Source organism: Vipera ursinii, assembly GCF_947247035.1.
Source record: "Vipera ursinii genome assembly, chromosome: 3".
In the NCBI taxonomy this organism is placed as follows: domain Eukaryota; kingdom Metazoa; phylum Chordata; class Lepidosauria; order Squamata; family Viperidae; genus Vipera; species Vipera ursinii.
In genome coordinates this window covers 50,076,536-50,094,857 of record NC_139516.1, presented here as the reverse complement: position 1 = coordinate 50,094,857, position 18,322 = coordinate 50,076,536, and the positions used below count along the sequence as shown (strand labels likewise).

Sequence of the window (18,322 nt, the reverse complement as noted above, 5' to 3'; positions counted from 1 at the left end):
AGAAGGCCCATCTTTCTTAGACTATATTGTACTTGGGAGTAAATGCTGAATTCATTGGAGTGGGAGAAATTTTTCCCCAGAAGCCAAGAATTCCTTCTTTTATATATTTTTTCCTCCCTGGAGAATTCTTTCTCTCTCGGATTTGGCTAGGAAGACAAAGAACTCAGTGTTTTGTCTGTTCCTTTAAATACGGAGTAGTTTTCACTTTCACATTGTTGGCTGTTTTATCTCCAAATGTTTTTTTGGCATTGATTAGTTTAATATCAGATGAAATGTAATGCAAAAAGTCATTGTTAATTGTTACATGCAGATTAGTGCCCTGATATTTCATTCAGTGAAAGTTATTATATTTTGTCTTACTAAAGTTTAACAAAATCCAACATGAGTTTCAAAAGGACATGGTGGTTGGGAAGAAAAAGCTGGGATGGTAATTCAGCTACATTTTTACTACGAGCAACAAATAGGGTTCAGATCTTTTAAAATCTTCTCCCATTTCAGGATGATATAAAGAAAAAGAAAGAATTCACAACATTGCAACTATCTTTGGTCCAGCTTATAGTAGATGTTTGGTTTAAACTATGACGGGCAAACTTTGGATGATTTGAGAACGTGATGGTCATAGTGGGAAAATAAGAGTGCGGACTAGGCAGGGAGTTGGGCTGTGATTTGTCCATTTCGGGGGGATGTTCTGGAAGAAAGGATGGAGTTGGAGTTACCTTATTTCTTTGTAGTCATTTTATTTTAGAATGCATGCTACAGATTTTCAACTTCATAGGACAGGAAACATATTGAGTGGCTTTACGTACCGGCATCTCGACTTGTCCAAGAGGTTCCATCTTTGGTTATGGGAGGAGAGGTGTTACCTCCCGTTGATAGGGCACACAATTTAGGCGTCCTCCTGGACTCACGACTCAGTTTTGAAGATCATATTGGAGTCGTGGCCAGGGGGGCATTTGCCCAGGTTCGCCTGGTACACCAGTTGCGCCCCTATCTGGACCGAGATGCCCTACGTACGGTCACTCACACACTCATGACCTCCCGGATAGATTACTGCAATGCTCTCTACATGGGGCTGCCCTTGAAGACCACCCGGAGGCTCCAGCGCTGGCTCTTAGGCTTTGAAACGGAGATGAGCTCCGGCCCTTAGAGTCGGAAATGACTAGCACGCATGTGCGGGGGAACCTTTACCTTTACCTTATTCCCCCTGCAATTATTAACACACTAAACTGAGTTTTTTATTTTTATTCTTTTCTCCTCCAACATTTTACATTAGTTATTTCCAATCTAGCCCAATTTTTACTAGTACCCAGCTCTTTAACGTGGCTGCATATGCCAACCAAGGTGAGCATCATTCTTTCCTATGAGACTTTAGACTAGAGCTAAGATAGGTAAAGGTAAAGGTTCCGCACATGTGTGCTAGTCGTTTCCGACTCTAGGGGCTGGTGCTCATCTCCATTTCAAAGCCAAAGAGCCAGCGCTTGTCTGAGGACGTCTCCGTGGTCATGTGGCCGGCATGACTAGATGCCAAAGGCGCACGGAGCACTGTTACCTTCCCACCATAGTGGTCCCTATTTTTCTACTTGCATTTTTATGTGCTTTCGAACTGCTAGGTTGGCAGAAGCTGGGACGAGTAACAGGCACTCAGTCTGTTATGCGGCACTCGGGATTCGACCCGCCAAACTGCCGACCTTCTGATCGACAAGCTCAGCATCCTAACCCACTGAGCCACCGCATCCCACTAGAGCTAAGATAGTTGTGCCTAAGTCTAGTAGAGTGATCTGTGTAATCTTGAAAGAATACCCAGTTAAATGCAACTATGGACAGAGTGGCACAATCTAAGTGATTCAGGAAAGGCTGTTTGCACAAAGTGGTGGACTTTGCAGGCAGGGGAAAGGCCAGTCCTCTGAGGATTCACATCTTGAAAAGCTTCCTTGTCAGGGATTGCAAATGGAAAAAGAATGTGGCAGAGCCAACAAAAGAGACAGTGTCTTGGAGACCAATGACTCTGCTGCCATAACCCCCCTGAGTCACTCCGAGATGCTTTTGAAGCTACTCCCTTTCCTGAGACACTCCTGTTTTAATGTAGTGTATTCTGTAGTTTACATGGACTGAGGAAGGAAATACATTTATAGATCCTCTCTTTTTTTCTCTTTGAATTATAGGGCTGGAAATATCAGAGTGCATTACTTTTGGGTCTGACAGTTCAGCTTTTTGATCAATCTGGTTCAGATGTCTTTCAAAATGATAAATACATGTAATCAACATGTGATCATGGAGAAAAATCTATCCATTTTTGCTACGATACAATTGACACATAATCAGTATGTGAGTTTTCCCTGTCTGTCATCAGCATCTTTTTCCTCAGTGATCCCTACATTCTTCTTTGTAAAGTTTGGCTCTGCAAACAAATCCTTTGGTTTTGATTCTTAATGAGCTTCTCTGTACTTTCCCCAAGAGAAGATATTTTTTCTCATAAATACAGGTAGACCTCAACTTACAACAGTTTGTTTAGTAACTGTTCAAAGTTAGAGCCTTGGTGGAGCAGTGGGCTAATGCCTCCTTAAGTAACACCAGCTGCCTGCAATTAGTGCAGGTTCGCATCCCACCAGGCTCAAGGTTGACTCAGCCTTCCATCCTTCCGAGGTAGGTAAAATGAGGACCCAGATTGTTGGGGGCAATAAGGTGACTTTGTAATAATGCCGCTTGGGGTGTGTGTGAAAGCCCTAATAAGCAGGCATATACATAGAATGAAGGGTACTGCTAAGCTTGTAAGCCGCCCTGAGTTTTCGGAGAAGGGCGGGATATAAATGGAATTTTAAAAAAAAGTTATCATGGCACTGAAAAAAGTGACTTATGACTATTTTCCACATTTATGAACATTGTAGCATCACGTGATCAAAATTTGGATGCTTGGCAACTGGCTCATATTTATAAAGTTAGATTCATTTAACAATTATCTTACTACCTTAACAACTGCAGTGATTCACTTAACATCTATTATAAGAAAGGTCATAAAATGGGGCAAAACTCATTCAACAAATGTCTCACTTAGCAAGAGATATTTTGGGCTCAATTGTGGTCGTAAGTTGAGGACTATCTGTATGTTATTAAACTATGGTGCCAGAAAGCATGAAATCTTTGAGAGATGGATCTTTTGTTTATTGAAATAATCAATGACTTCATCAGAGATGATGAGATATATAGCAAACAAAACATGTGCTTCATATTAGAATTGCATACACAAATTTGTATTGTATTCTGCATAGAGGTTTCACTTTCTTAGGGTCTTGCAGAAGAACAGGGTAGAACAATGGCTAATGACCCTCTTTTACCGGTCTACTATAGAGAGCGTCCTCTCTTATGGTATTGTGGTTTGGTATGTTGGTCTGACAGCCGCAGACAGGAAAGTATTACAGAGGGTGGTGAGCACAGCACAAGACATTGTGGGCTGTTCCCTGACACCACTGGATGACATCGCCAGGGCTCGTTGCCTTGGAAGAGTGAGGAAGATTGTCAGGGATGACTCACACCCTGGACAGTATCTCTTTACTCTCCTACCATCTGGTAGGAGATATAGGAATATAGCCAGCCCTACCAACAGGCTGAAAAATAGCTTTTATCCATGGGCTGTTAGGCTTTTAAATGGGACATAATCTCTGTGAACTTATGCAGAATTGACTTGGGAGGCCGGTGTGTGGTGTAGTTGGTTCACATGGTGTGGTAGGATGGAGGGTTTGTTGTCACTGTGTGTTGGGGGGAGAGAGCACGGGGGGGGGGGAGGCTCAGCTAATCTCAATGTACACATGTTGTACTTTGACAATAAAGGTTTATTATTATTATAGAGCCTTTGGTAAACAATGACTTGGGTCAGGTTACATGCATACAGATATGGGCAGATTTCCAAATTCTTTGCAAAGTTAGAATAAATGATGAAAGGCAGTAAGAGGTGGAAAAATACCTTTGAACTTTTTTTTACAGAAACAACAGATGTTAATTTAATATTATGATGTGAATCAACAAACTCTGAAACCAGCTAAGGTGTCAGGTTCTAGTGAAATGGCTATCTCAGTCTGTTACAATCATTTCCCCCAGTTTTCTATTCAAATTTAATACTTGTACTGAGACAGGTATTGCTGCTTAGCCATACAATAGAAGACCTTTGTGTTAATTTTTATCACTCCAAACCAAGAAGCTTCTTTCATCTCAGCCATGACCTTTCAACTAGAATGTCATGGCTTCATCTACAGTACTCTAGTTGATTGATTGGTTGGTTGGTTGATTGATTATGTGTCATCAAGCCAGGGTCAAATCTTGGCAACCACATACATTTTCTCCATGACAATATGTCCCTAACTTAGTCTTTCAGGTCTTCCAATGGTGCAGCCTCCCCTTGTACCTGACTCCACCCACCTTATTGCTGGTCATCTCCTTCTCTTTCCTTCCATCTTTCCCAGCACTGCAGCCTTCTCCAGAGAGCTACAGTAGGCCAATGACATTTAGTGAGTTTCTATGGCTGAGGTTGAACTTGAAACTGGTTGTTCCTGGTGCAGTGCACTAATCATAATACATGAGTGTACATTAATCATCATAAATTATAAAATATCCCTCAAATAGCTTTTCTTCATATTAATTTTTCAAAATTATTTACAAACTATCATACCAATACATACAGAATTACAACTTTTTTGGTTTACAAATTACATACAGTATTACAAAACCAGATGAGAGGGCCACTAGTTATTATATTATTATTATTATTGTTTGGTGGAGGGCAATGGGATTTTTGTTACAGAAGGACCAATGGCAAGTCAGAGGCCAGGGAAATGGATTGTTTTTCTTATTCATCAGAAAGCAAGCAAACACTGATTGGCTTAAAGTGTTCCTGCAAGTTCTTTGTGGGGGTAGGAGGTGAAAATCCTGAGATTCCTTCCAGATGATGGGAAACACAAGACAATCCCACAACAGGACAAGAGCCTCGCAGCTGTTCTATTTTTATGTAATCTAATCAAGCAGGACAAGGTGAGAAATACAACGCTTGATTTGTGCATGAATTGCTTTAGTGGAATCTCAGTGGTGAACAAGAGAAGCTGACGAACATAATAGTAATCAAGGATCTGAAATAGGTCTCATAGAAGAAAGCACTTTATCACCACAGAATGCAGGATAGAGAAAAACATCTTACATTACAGGAAGACAGATTTTGATTGATTTTTTTTTATAATAATAAGAGCAGGTTGACCTTGGAACTAATTAATTAAACGGGGTGAGTTCCCTCTGCTTGGATATGTTCTACAGGGGCAGGATGACCATCTGTTGGGGATGGTTTAATTTGAGTTTTTGGGCAGCACAGAAGAATGGATTCAGTGGTTAAACGGCTCTATTATTTAAAATTAATTAAGCAAGAAAGTAAAGTTCCAAAGGTATTTTCAGAGAATGACTGCTGTTATTGAAGTTTAGGATTCTACAAGGGAAGCTCACATCCTACTTGGTCATGAGGTAGCCTCTGTGACCTTGACTGAGGGTTGTAACAAAAAATAAATAAATAGATGGGGTACATGTGGAAGGAAGTCATGCATGGTGGCCTCAGCTCCTTAAGAGTAGCATAAAATGTAACAGGGACTATGTGTACAGTACTGTACGACTGTTGAAATGTTCAGTATAGTTCATAAAAAGTGAGATCCACTTTCAAGTACAGCAGTGCAACTAAAGCCTATCTTAATACCATTTTCTGGGATAAATGTTTCTAAATTTGCCTTGATCTAAAAAAAAAAAAGAGCAATCTTTCTTGTCAGACCTGAATTTTCAGTTTCCCTAGAGAAACAGCCTCACATGATTTCCCAGGTCTGCCATATCTAGGAAGGGAGAAAAAAATAGAACAGCGAATAATTGTGAAGTCCAACATCAGTTTCTTTGTTCTCGAAAAGAATGGAATCTATTTTTAAATATGTTTGTTATTACAGCAGTGGCAAGGTAAATGGAAAAACCAGCATATAAAAATGTAGATCAGAGGGGGATCCTATCTGTTATGGAAGTTTCCAGGCTTCTCAAGGGAAGTGCTTGATGGGCACTGTCACTAAAGGATTGCTATGGCAGTATAGCTACTCAGAAATAGTATCCAGAAGGTAAACAACGCATTTGGCTACAGCTGTTTCCCTCTTCACTTTCTAAAAGTGCTTTTAATTTAATTTAATTTAATTTAATAATTTGATTTCTATACCGCCCTTCTCCCGAAGGACTCAGGGCGGTGAACAGGGCAATACACAATAAAAATCGAATACAAAAATTAAAAAGCCATTAAACATCATGCCCATAAAATCAATACATATTAAAGTTAAAACTAGTTTTAAAAACCCAACCCCATCCCGTCAGACCAGGCCAGCTTGTTCGAAAAAGAATGTTTTGAGATCGCGCCAGAAGGAGCGAAGGTCGGGGGCCATCCGGAGCTCAACGGGCAAGCGGTTCCATAGGTCTGGCGCGCCCACAGAGAACGGTCTCCCCCTGGGGGTCACCAATCGGCATTCTTTGATCGGCGGCACCCTGAGGAGGCCCTCTCTGTGGGAGCGCACTGGACGGAGGGAAGTTGACGCTGGCCGCAGGTTTTAGGTTCTACATACTGTAGCTGCGCTTTTCAACCTTTTCACAGATTGTACCGCTTCTAGGTTATGGCAATATTCGAGTACCACCAGTCGCTTAGCAAGGTGTCAAAAACTTGATGACAAAAAAAAAAAAAAAGAAAGCAAAAGAAAAAGAAAAAAAAGGGAGAAAGTAGAGGTAGTCCTTGACTTACGACAGTTCGCTCAGCGACTGTTTGAAGTTACAATAGCACTGGAAAAAGTGACTTATGACCATTTTTCACACTTATGACCATCGCAGCAACCCCAGGGTCATGTGATTTACATTCAGCTGCTTGACAACTGATTCATATTTATGATGGCCACATTGTCCCAGGGTCATGTGATCCCCTTTTGCAACCTTCTGACAAGCAAAGTCAATGGGGAAACCAGATTCACTTAACAACCATGTTAGTAATTTAACAACTGCAGTGATTCACTTAACAAATGTGGCAAGAAAAGTTGTAAAATGGGGCAAAATTTAACAAATTTCTCCCCCTCCTCCTTTGATATCCTCTCCCTCCTCCTCCTTTTATATCCTCTACTCTCTCCCCCACTCCTCCTTTTCTCTTCGGTGCAAGTCCACCTAACTCCTCTTCGCAAGGCTGCGTCTTTTTTTCTTCTTCCTCTCCCGCCAAAACCTCCTCCTTTTATATCCTCTCCTCTCTCTCCCCTCCTCCTATTGCAGCATCCTGGGGTCAACCTTCTCACAAGCAAAGTCAATGGGGAAACCAGATTCACTTAAGAACCATGTTGCTAATAACTGCAGTGATTCACTTAACAACAAGTCGTAACAAATGTCTTACTTAGCAACAGAAATTTTGGGCTCAATTGTGGTTGTAAGTCGAGGATTACCTGTATATGGTTACTATTCAGACAACATTACAGTTGTTCTCTTTTCCTTTGTGTGTGTGTGTGTTCGCACGTGTGCGGAAAGGAGATGAAAGAAGTGATGGGAAGACTTGGGAGGCTACACTTGGAAAATACAAGACTCCAGTGTTGGGCTAATGATGCAGAACTCACGACCTCTAAATTAAGTGTTTAACACCTTTACTTTTGCTTCTTCCTCTCTTCTTTGGGGATTCTCAGTCATCCAGGTCATAGTTTTCTCAAAATATGCTTTTTTTTCTTTTCTTCAAAAGGCAACTGGACTGATTTTTTCCTTGAGGAAGAAGATGTTTTGCTTCTGATCCAAGAAGCTTGATCAGTTCTGATGGTGAAGGGATGGAAGGATAGGTACTGGCAGTTGAGGCTGGATGGTGTTGGGGGATGGAAGGATTGTATTCAGTGCTTTTTTTGTAAAAGAAAAAGGTGCCGGAACTCACACATGTCATATAACCCGCCTTGCCTACCCTACAAGGTTCCATCCAAAAAAGGTGCCGGAACTCCGTTCTGAGCGTTCTATGAGAAAAAAAGCCCTGATTGTATTTCTTTGCAGTCATCTGGTCGTTAGCACTCTCTGAGAGCTGCTGAGGCCACTTGGGGGGAGAAACAGTTCAGTTGCCTTTTGAAGGGAAAAAAAATCACCTTTGGGACTATCATATGCTCTCTTTATCTAACACTTTCATTTATTTAGAGAGGAAGAATTCTCCCTCTAGACAAAAGCAGGAAACGAAAACAAGCAAAGGGACCTGGGAAAGTGTTGGGAAGGGGGAAGGGCATTGTCAATTTTGGCAATGCCAATTTCAGTAGATAAGCCAGAGCAGTTGCATTGTAAAGAGTCTGGCAGGAAGCATCATGAGTGGAAGACTTAAGGGCATTCCCCTCTTGCATCTAATATTTTGGAGACCCATTTCCAGTTATCTCTCAAAAGACATGAGCCAACCCTCAGCCATACTTACCAGATGGTAGGCAGGGTTGGGAGATAGCTGGGTGCTTCTTTAAAATAAAACTGGCTAACAACTATCTGACAAGTTGGAGGGGCTACAGGGTGAAGCAGACAGAACTGGATTCTACTGTTCTGCTTCTTAGCCATGTTTCTTTTGAAAAGTACTGGCACAGAACGTGCCAAGGCAGGAGTAAGTTTCAACAAAGGGCTAAACCTACTGGTCTAGACATTTGCCAAAACTCACTTCCTTCCTAAATCCCATTTCCATACCTCTTATAATACCTCTATTGATGGATATTTTCACACTAAATATTGAAATTTAGTGGGAAGAGAGAGAAATGAAGCGAGACGAATCAATTATCAGTTGCCTTAGAAATTTTTGTAGAAGCAGATTGAAGACATTTCCATTAAGTAGCAAACAACTGGGAAGGTCAGTATGAAGAGGAACACTTATGATGGTTTATTTTTTAGCCCAGAAGTTAGGAAGCCAATATTTTACCTGAGCCTTGGAGATATGCCTTTAGAGTTATAAGAATGTTGCCTTATACTTCCTGGGGAAAGGGGAGGAAAAGATGTAGTAAATTCACCTGTCCAGATCCCACATACATTTATCATTCTAATATTCTGCTAGGCTTAAAATTCCTTCATGCATGTAAGAGATATAGAGGTGTCTGCAGGAAATGATTAAAAAAAGTCAAGATGATTACTAGGGCAGTGCTACTGAATCTCCATCTGCTTTTTATGTGCAAACCTCATTTTTTTTTAAAAATGTGGAGCTTCAATGACACCATCATAGCCACCATCTTGCTTTTCTTTTCTTTTCTAACTACGCCCTGCAAACACTACAGAAGACAGAAATTAAAAACATGCTCCATGGAAGATGGGCCTTAAAGCATAAAATTAGAGAACTGTTTGGAAGAGAGCCTGTTTCACTTTGGAAACGAATGAGTGCAAGAAAACATAGCTGTAGCAAGAAAACAAGTTGTAGTTCCTTTCCTGGCTGCAATGCAGACCAAAACTCTCAGAAGGTGACATTCCACTCATCACTGCATATCTACTTCTCATCACTGCACTTTCCTATCTTCAAAAAAAGCTGAACAGGTCAAGTTACTGCTTATTAACACGCAGCAGCCTTATCAGTAAAAGGCAATCTTAACATCCCTGTTAGGTAACAATTCCTATTCTTGCTTGTTTTTAATCAGAATATAAGCAAAATCCGGCTGGATCAGGCGACAGCCATTCTTTATCCAGCATTTTCTCCGTGCTTGGTGCTTATGAGCAGGAGATGGAAAGATCCTCTTCTTCTGTTCTTATTCCCAGCATTCTGCCTGCAATAAGGAGGTAGCTTTGAATCTTCAAAACCAATGGTCACTAAGAGATTCTTTCATGAATTTATCCAATCTTTCTAATCAGGGAGGTGCTGCGTGAAAAACTGTAATCTTTAGCCTTGCTCTAAATCTGCTTTGAATCAGCTTCATTGGCAGACCAGAGGTCGCAGTATTCTGACATAGGAAGAAAACTTTCCTGTTCACTTTTAAGTTTATGCCATGCAGGATTTATGCACTTGGATCACACCCTGCCTCACTTACAGTTTTTCCACGCTAAAGGTTTTCAAAATTCTGCCTTTTTCTAGTAAGTGTTCTGATCAATTCGCTTGCTCTGATGCACTTTCTCCCACTTCTAGCGTATACTTTTCAAATGAACCAGAAGTTCATTCCTTATTCCAACTGCGGATGTATCGTTGATGTACAGGGGATTACGATGACGGCAGTTGTGTTTTCACAGTTTTTTTTTTCCTGGTTCCTGATATGGGTATTTCCCTTTCTTCAGCTGCCACTCCGAGTGCAACCTTCTTTGATATAAGTCAGGTACTGCAATAAGTTTTCATTTGAGTCGTCCTATAGAAGAATGCCCGGGATATTGTTTTAAAAAAATTTCTTTTTGGATTTTCTTTCTTTCCCCTTCGGACAATCCGAAAAAAACAACAACCACTGTGCTGTTCTGCTTGAATTGTGTATATAAACAGAGTTCCAGTCCCTTTAAAAAACTTCGCTGCTGCTAATTTCCTAGCGAAGCAAAAAAAGGGAGAGTCAGCTACAGCAACTCGTGCGTGTCTTTCCGCCTCAACCGAGTCGCCGGAGGGCGAGTTGCAGCGCCTGCCTCCACAGGAAGGCAGGCGCTGCAACACCCACTAAGGGAGACTAGACAAAAAAAAAAGGGGGTGGAAAGGTGCAAAAAAACAAAAGTTCAGCGCTCTTCCGATTTCTTACGCCACGCGAAAGGCATCGATCACATTCCCTCCTGTCCTCCCTCTAAAATTAAAAGCTGGGCAGAAATAACCGGTGTCGTGCGCGCTGCGCGAATGAAAGCGTGTTTCGGTCGGGATGCTGAGCAGCAGGCAAAGAAAGAGCCAAAGCAATCCAGCCATACAGATCAAATACCGGCCCAAGCCAAGAGGAGAAGTCAAAGGAGCGCGTGTGCTTTCTGCTCGGTGCTGGAAAACCCAGCGCCGTTGCCTTGCCTGCGTAATCGCGTGCAGTTCCGGGAAGGGCTAACGTAGTTTGTTTTAGTTTGGGACTTTACCAACGGTTTGGGCGAAGGGAGGGAAGGAGAAGAACGACAGAATTAATTAAACACCCCCCCCCCTTTTTTTTTTTCTTTTCTTCCTCGAATCCTCTCGTTCCCGCCTCAAGAGAGAAACTCTCTCGCCCTCTTAGCATTTTCCCTCCGGGCAATTTCCGAGGCTGGAAAAGTTTCGACGGTGGGCAGGAGGCGGGGCTAGCAGGGGTGTGGCTTCTATCGGCGTCCTTTTGCCATCCCAATTTGCATTGAATATTTCATCCGGACTTCCTGATCGGTTTCTATTGGCTGCAGGTAGTAAGCCGTAGGCACGAGGGTGTCAGGGGGGAACTCATGCAAATCTCTGGTCCCTCCGTCAGCTCCCCCCTCCCTCCCTGCCCCCAAGTGCCCAGCGCTCGCTCTGTTCCAATCCCGTCTCTTCGCTCCCGTTGAGCGAGCTTAAGCGCGACCTGGCTAAGGGCAACCCACGTGTAAGCTGGCGGGAGAGATCTTGCCAAATGCCTGGAGTGGAGGGAGCCTGTGGAGGATTAGTCGTTCCCGGTGCCCCGCCGGGCACATGGTGAAGCGCTTCAGTGGGAAGTGAAGGAAAAGCAAGGAGAAAAAAAAAAGCCTCGGGTCAAGCCGCCGGGATCATGAATGAAATGTCCAGCTTTCTGCACATCGGGGACATCGTCTCCTTGTACGCCGAAGGGTCGGTCAATGGCTTCATCAGCACTTTGGGGTGAGTCAGGAGCAGCAGCCGCCTCTCGGAGGCAGAAAAGGAAAGAGGGGGTGGGGAAACGATTTGGGTGGCTCTGTTGCAAAGGAAGCGGACCCCGCTCCCCCGCCCTTAACAGAAGCGTTCACTCTTAGGTGCATAGCTGAGGACAAAATGCCAGCAGCCACACTGCAAACCGGAGTAGTTTCGATCTGAAGTTTTGAAGGGGAATCCCTACCTTACCTTCCCAATCCACAGCCAGCCTCCTCTTTCTTTAAGAGGGTTTTTTTTTTTTTTTGCGCTTCGGGGGCGGTTGGCATCTCGCCTCGCTGCCTTTTAGATGAAGCGAGGAGTTTGTTGGTAAGAGAGGCTGAGGGGGTGGGGGAGTTTCCTGGGCTTGTCCAAACGAGTCTGCGGCCGGTTGCAGACGATTTCTCAACCAGCAAGGGGGGGGGGGTGTCTAGGCTTCCGGACCACAGCGCCCCAAATCATTTCGGTGGGTGACTTGAGCCTGCCCCGCGGCGGTTTGGAAGAGTGATAGGCAGCTGGTCTGGGCTGTAAGAACTGCTACTATTGTAGCAGGAATGTAAAAAAAAACACTTTAGAAAAAACAAAGCTACGCCTGGTTGGAACTTATTCAAACAATGTATTTTTTAAAAAATCGGAGAATCTACCCTGGTATTTCTGTACTTGGCTGCTTATCAGAATAATCGTGGAACTGTTGGTCAGCCTTACACAGGAGTTAGCCCCAAAAAGCCCTTTTGCAAAACAGCCAACCGCATAACTGCACGAAGAAACCCAGGTTTCCTATTTACTATAGGATATGTTTGTAAGGGTAACAGTCTCCTCCATCAGAAAAAGTACTTCAGCCACTCATTTCATTTCGGTAACAGCCCCAAACTGTTGATGCCCATACTGCTGCCTGCAGTACAAAATAAAAAGGTCGTGGTTTTATTTTGGTTAAAATAGAAAAAGAAAATGGTTGTGAAACAGACAATCTTCCCAAATCAACGTGGCCTGGTGTATTTTATGCTTTCTGTTTCCAATTATCTTCCCACTCTTGTTCTCCCCCCCCCCAAATCTTTTTCATCACATTTGTCCCTGTCATCTTCAGTTTGTAATGCTTTTGGGCAGGGACTTTGTCACTTCTGGGTTCTCTGCTACAGAATCTGGCTTATAGCTGGCACGCACTAAATGCTAATTAGCAGTGATGAATCAATGCTTGTAAACTGTGACATAACCTGCCCAGTAACTTGTCAGTACTTGGAAACTGCCAGTGGCTGCCAACCAGCTCTGCTATTTTATTCTTTGTTTGGGGATCCATGTGTTCCATAAGTGTTCTTGAGAAAAGTAGTAAAGCAACCTAACTGTTTGGATATAGGTAACTTCTCTCTGTCCAGGATCTTACTTAAAATTAATCCCATAGGTAAGTGATCTGTATTAGGATGGTTCCATTTATCTCCTTCTGCAGGACAAACTATTCCTTTTTAAACATCCCTTAGCAGCCAGTTTCTGGCTAGATAGCTAAATCTCATACTGATTATTCTAAGTGATGTTGATGGGGTACTTGCTATATTCCTGCAATGACTTTATGAGATCCAAGTAAGTTGTTAGCAGAATTAAGTGAGGTAGATTCATGTCAGAAAAAAAATCTAGTGGTCTATTAGATGAACTTGGACTGAGCAAGCAGAGCTTAAGTAACAAAAAGCAAATCATGCTAGCTTTCTCTGTTATTTTTCACATAATGATATATCATCATCATCATATTAGTGTTCTGTACCAGCCTGCTACCCGCCCTGCAGAAAAGGCAGGGACAACCCCTTTACAAACGGCAATAGGCTGGAATTACGCCTGCCAAATTTATTCACATAAAACAAAGCAAGACAAGACACCAACCATAAAACACGAGCTAAGAAGCAGGAACAATCCAAGCGGATGCCTTCAGCAAACCAGCCCTCCCATACATTCCCCTTAAATACAGTTCAGGGCGTGGCCTCTCTGTGCCTCCTTCCGAGGTGCCCCATTGCCTTCCTCTGTTTACTCCTGACTGACTGCCTCCTGCGTCGGGCGTCCTTGAACAGGGCCAGCTGTGGGTCATCTTCATCCACGCTGTCAGGCTCACACAGCTGGGTCTGCATCGTGACCAGATGAGAGGGGCCTTGCTGGGGGCTCTCATCAAGCTGTCCAATCCCCTCAGCAAGCTCTTCAACACCCCCCTCCTCCGAGTCGTCCGACTCAACTGCCGAACCCACAGGCTGACCCTGAATCACAACAATTAGGTCCTGCACAGAGTATATTGGTAGCAAGTATTTTCTAGTGGTTTTGATCATCCACAGTATCTTTGGCATTGTCCCGTAGCCATAACAATATATGGCTAATAACATTTCCTTCAAGAATCCATATTACTAAAGTTATAGAAAAATATTATTTAGAAAACATCTGCAGATGTTCTGTACAATTGAAGATTATGGTACTGTCTAGATCTATCCATAGAATTTGATGAATTCTTTCCTCAGACCTGAGAGTTACTGCCAGGTCTCCCTATAAGTAAACACTGTCTAATAAAATTCAATATTTGCAGCCTTAAATAATGTACAGATAAATGAATATATAATTTATAGAAGTATAAATAGGTGTACTGGCTTGCATGAAAGAATGAACACAATGAAATACTATGAAAAGTAGTAGATTTTCACAGGGTCTTGAAGATGGGTGGCCTCAAGATTTTTGCACAACCCTATCTTTGTATGTGAGAGCCAATTTAGTGCAATGGTGAAGGCATTAGGCTAGAAACTGGGAGACCAGGAGTTCTACTCCCACCTTAGACAAAAAGATAGCTGGCTGACCGTGGACTGCTCAGTATTTCTCAGCCCTAGGAAGGAGGCAATGGCAAGCCATTTCAGAAACCTTGCCAAGAAAATTGCAAGGACTAGTCCAGTGGTCTTCAAACTTGGCAACTTTAGGACTTATGGACTTCAACTCCCAGAATTCCTCAGCCAGTCCTAGCTGGCTAAGGAATTCTGGGAGTTGAAGTCCACAATTCTTAAAGTTGCCAGGTTTGAAGACCACTGGACTAGTCCATGTAGTTGCCAGTAGTCAAGAGTACCAAACAAGCATGAAAAACCTTTATGTATCAATTGCATCCATTCTTAGATTGGGAATCCCTGCTTGTGGTCATATATACTTTGGCTGCTTCCTACTTGGAGTATTGTATTACCGTTAATGTCCTCAGAGACCATTCAGAAGCTACAATTGATGCAGAATGCAGTAACGCATATATTACAACATTGAAAACTGCACTCGCTTTATAGGCAATTCAAGATGCTGGTTATCAGCCCTTCATGGCACAGGATCAGGTTATTTGGAGAACTACCTATCTCTGATTATGTTTGCCCTCTTATGAGATTCAAAACAGTGGTCCCCTTCAGGTCCCCTATACGAAACACTGTCTTTGAATGGGACCCAAGAGGCATGCCATCTGTATCGTGATGCCTTCCTTTTACAACAGCATACACCACAAGGTTTGGATATTCCCAATTCTTCTGGCTTTCCATAAAACTCTACAATCTTAGCTATTCCTCAAGCACCAGCTTGGAACAGTGGATGAGTGCATCTGAAAAATGGGTGTAGGATTTTGAATATATTTATCATGTTAGTTACTAATCCTTTGTTGGCTATCCAAAGTCACATTTTGAGAGTTGGGCAGCCACATAAATCACTGTTGTAAATAAATACATGTCAAAAATTAGTTTAGCCATGAAATATTCTCTTGGACAACAAGCGTTGACTGCTAGGATGGAATGTACAGTTATCTATCTGTGACCAATGTAGAAGCAAAGTCAATCTTAATAAAAAGAGTGATAGAACTCTAGGCAAGAGGAAGTTAGAAGTATGGGGTGATTGGGTAGGAGCCTCTATTTCATCCAAAGTCTACTAGTCAGCAGTCACAGGTTCATGCGACTGATTATGGTCATTGCTTAAAACAAAAGTGAAGTTTGTGTTACTTTTTGAAATCCATGTAATTTACAATCCAAATTGAATGATGTAAACTCAAAAATAAGTCCATCTGGGTTCAATTATGCTTACCCTATATAATAATGATTCTTTATTGATAGGCCATTGGGCCATATCAGAATATAGAATACAGAACAGTAGTAATACCATATATTAGAAAAATAGTGTAAAAAGTGTAAGTAAAAAAAAAATCTAAACCATATGTCTGTGACCTCTACAATTTACTACGGTCAGATTCACATATGTAGTTCTCAATTGTACACTTTTGTTTAGATAACGGGTTTTATTATATGTAATTTGTCAATTCCAATAGGCCATTCATCTAATGTGTGATCAAACATATTGATCAATCTCTTTCTTACAAAGTTGACAAATGATATATGTGCTATGACCTCTATCACTGGAGTGATCTACCCCCAGTCATGGATAAGAGCCAGCTTGGGGTAGGGTTACTTCACCAGGCAAGAAAGTAGAAACCATGAGTTCTAGTCCTGCCTTAGGCATAAAGCCAGCTGTGTGACCTTGGGCCACTTACTTTTAGGCCTAGGAAGAAAGCAATGGCAAACCACTTCTGAAATCTTGCCAAGAAACCTTCAGTGTCTTTTTCAGACAGTCTCCAGGAGTCAACACTAACACAAACAGGCAAAGAAATGAAAGAAAGAAAAGAAAAGGAAAGGAAGGAAAGAAAGAAAGAAAGAAAGAAAGAAAGAAAGAAAGAAAGAAAGAAAAAGAAAGAAAGAAAGAAAAAGAAAGAAAGAAAGAAAGAATGAAAGATTAAAAGATTTTAGGCTCTTCTTTTAGAAGTTGTTTGTGTTGTTGATTCAAATTTGTGCCAAATTTATCCAGGTCATTAAGCGTTGGCAACATGAAAGAATCTCTTTCTTTACCCTGGAATACAGAAAGGAGAAATATATCCATACCAGAAAGCTAGTCACAGTCATTACTGTGACTAAGTAATGGGATTTCAGCCCGGAGTTCTTGATTTGCCTACATGTCTTAAAAAAAACCTGAACCCTATCTTCACATATATTATGGGGATTATATAATTCTATTTTCATGATATAGAAGCTGATTGAAATAAATAAATGAACAAAAATAGAATTAAATAGTAAATGTACAGTAACCAGTTTTAATATATTTATGCTACTTTTTGAAAGGATGCCTGTGCAAAATAATTGTAAAATTAAAAAAAAGATAAATTAAAATGCAATCAATGGGTTTATCTCCTTTACAATAACATATTGTCTTTTCTTCATACTTTGTGCACTACCCATGTTTCTTTCTCTTTATCTCACTTGTATGTAAATAGTAGGTGACTTACTGTTGAACTTTGGGGCTTGCTGATGATCCTAACTCATGGTAGAACATAGGTGTGGAACATTTTAGATATTCATATGCAACAAAATCATGTGTCTTCAAATTTGTTATTTATTTAACTTCTTTGCCACCCATCACACCTAGGGTGATTACAATAAATAAAAAGATAAGACATTAAAACATTAAAACAATAAATATTAACACCAAAACTGATTTAGATTTTGTATAAAATTACAATGTTATGAAACTTCCTAATTATGAAGAAAAGGACTTTGCAGGAATGGATGAAGTAAAACAAGACAGTTGAAGAAATGACACTCAGATTTGTAGAACGTTTGAAATAGCTTGTTTCTTAGGCCATCCTTCAGTCATTGCTAGGTCATAGCCATAAATATGCTAGTCAGCATATCTAGTCATTGCCATTTATGAGAAGATTCCAAACCTGATTTTACAACCAGTTTCACTGTGGTTATTAAAATAAGTCCCCACCTTCTCCCTGTCTGTATCTTGCTCCCTTCCTTTCCCATCTTTGCCAATTTTTAAATCAGTTTTGGTATTAATTTTTATTGTTTTAATGTCTTATCTTGTTTTTTTAGATTGTAATAACCCTAGGTGAGATGGGTGGCATCGTAGTTAAATAAATAAATAAATATGCCCAGGATAAAATTATAAATAATTTTTTTTTATCAGGATACCCTTCTATATTTGACTGAAATTCTCCTGTGTATTCAATTTGATTGTGAAAATGTTCTTACATTTATCAGTTATAATCAACTTACCCATGTTGGAGTGACACAGCAAGTCACAATTCACCTTAGTAATGAATGAACAGCAAACTAATTCTGATCCATCTTGCCTATCAGCATAGGCAATGGCTATATCTATGATTTGAATAGCATATTGTCTGAAATCATGCCTGAGAAATAAGTCAGAAATGAAATCAAGCGCAGTGTGTAGCTTCTTGAGCTGGCAAGTGCTATAATCAGGGGTGTCAAACTCAATTTCATTGAGGGCCGCATCAGCATTGCAGTTGCCCTCAAGGGGCCGGGTGGGTAGGGCCTGGGTGGGTGTGGCCTACTGGGCAGGCGTGGCTAGAGTGCGTATGGCCTACTGGGTGGGCATGGCCAGCTCTACATCGTTGACATCAAGGGTGCCTATGGGGGCCTGGGCAGGAGTGGGACAGATCTGAGGGTGTCTAGCAGGAGGAGGGTCTCTGGGCCAGGGCCAAGGCAGTGGGGGCCGTTCCCTCCCTGTTTCCAGGATGGCTTTGTGGGC

At 41.6% G+C, this 18,322-nt stretch overlaps 1 protein-coding gene across 1 annotated transcript in view; it reads left to right on the top strand.

Moving 5' to 3' along the window:
- Positions 1-11,451: 11,451 nt before the first annotated feature.
- The window catches only part of ITPR3 (inositol 1,4,5-trisphosphate receptor type 3), a 119,689-nt gene continuing 112,818 nt past the window's right edge, over positions 11,452-18,322 (top strand). Inside the window, exon 1 of the mRNA XM_083360433.1 lies at positions 11,452-11,740. Coding sequence (XP_083216559.1) covers positions 11,652-11,740 — 89 coding nt within the window. The 5' untranslated portion in view covers positions 11,452-11,651. The remainder of the gene's footprint in view (positions 11,741-18,322) is intronic.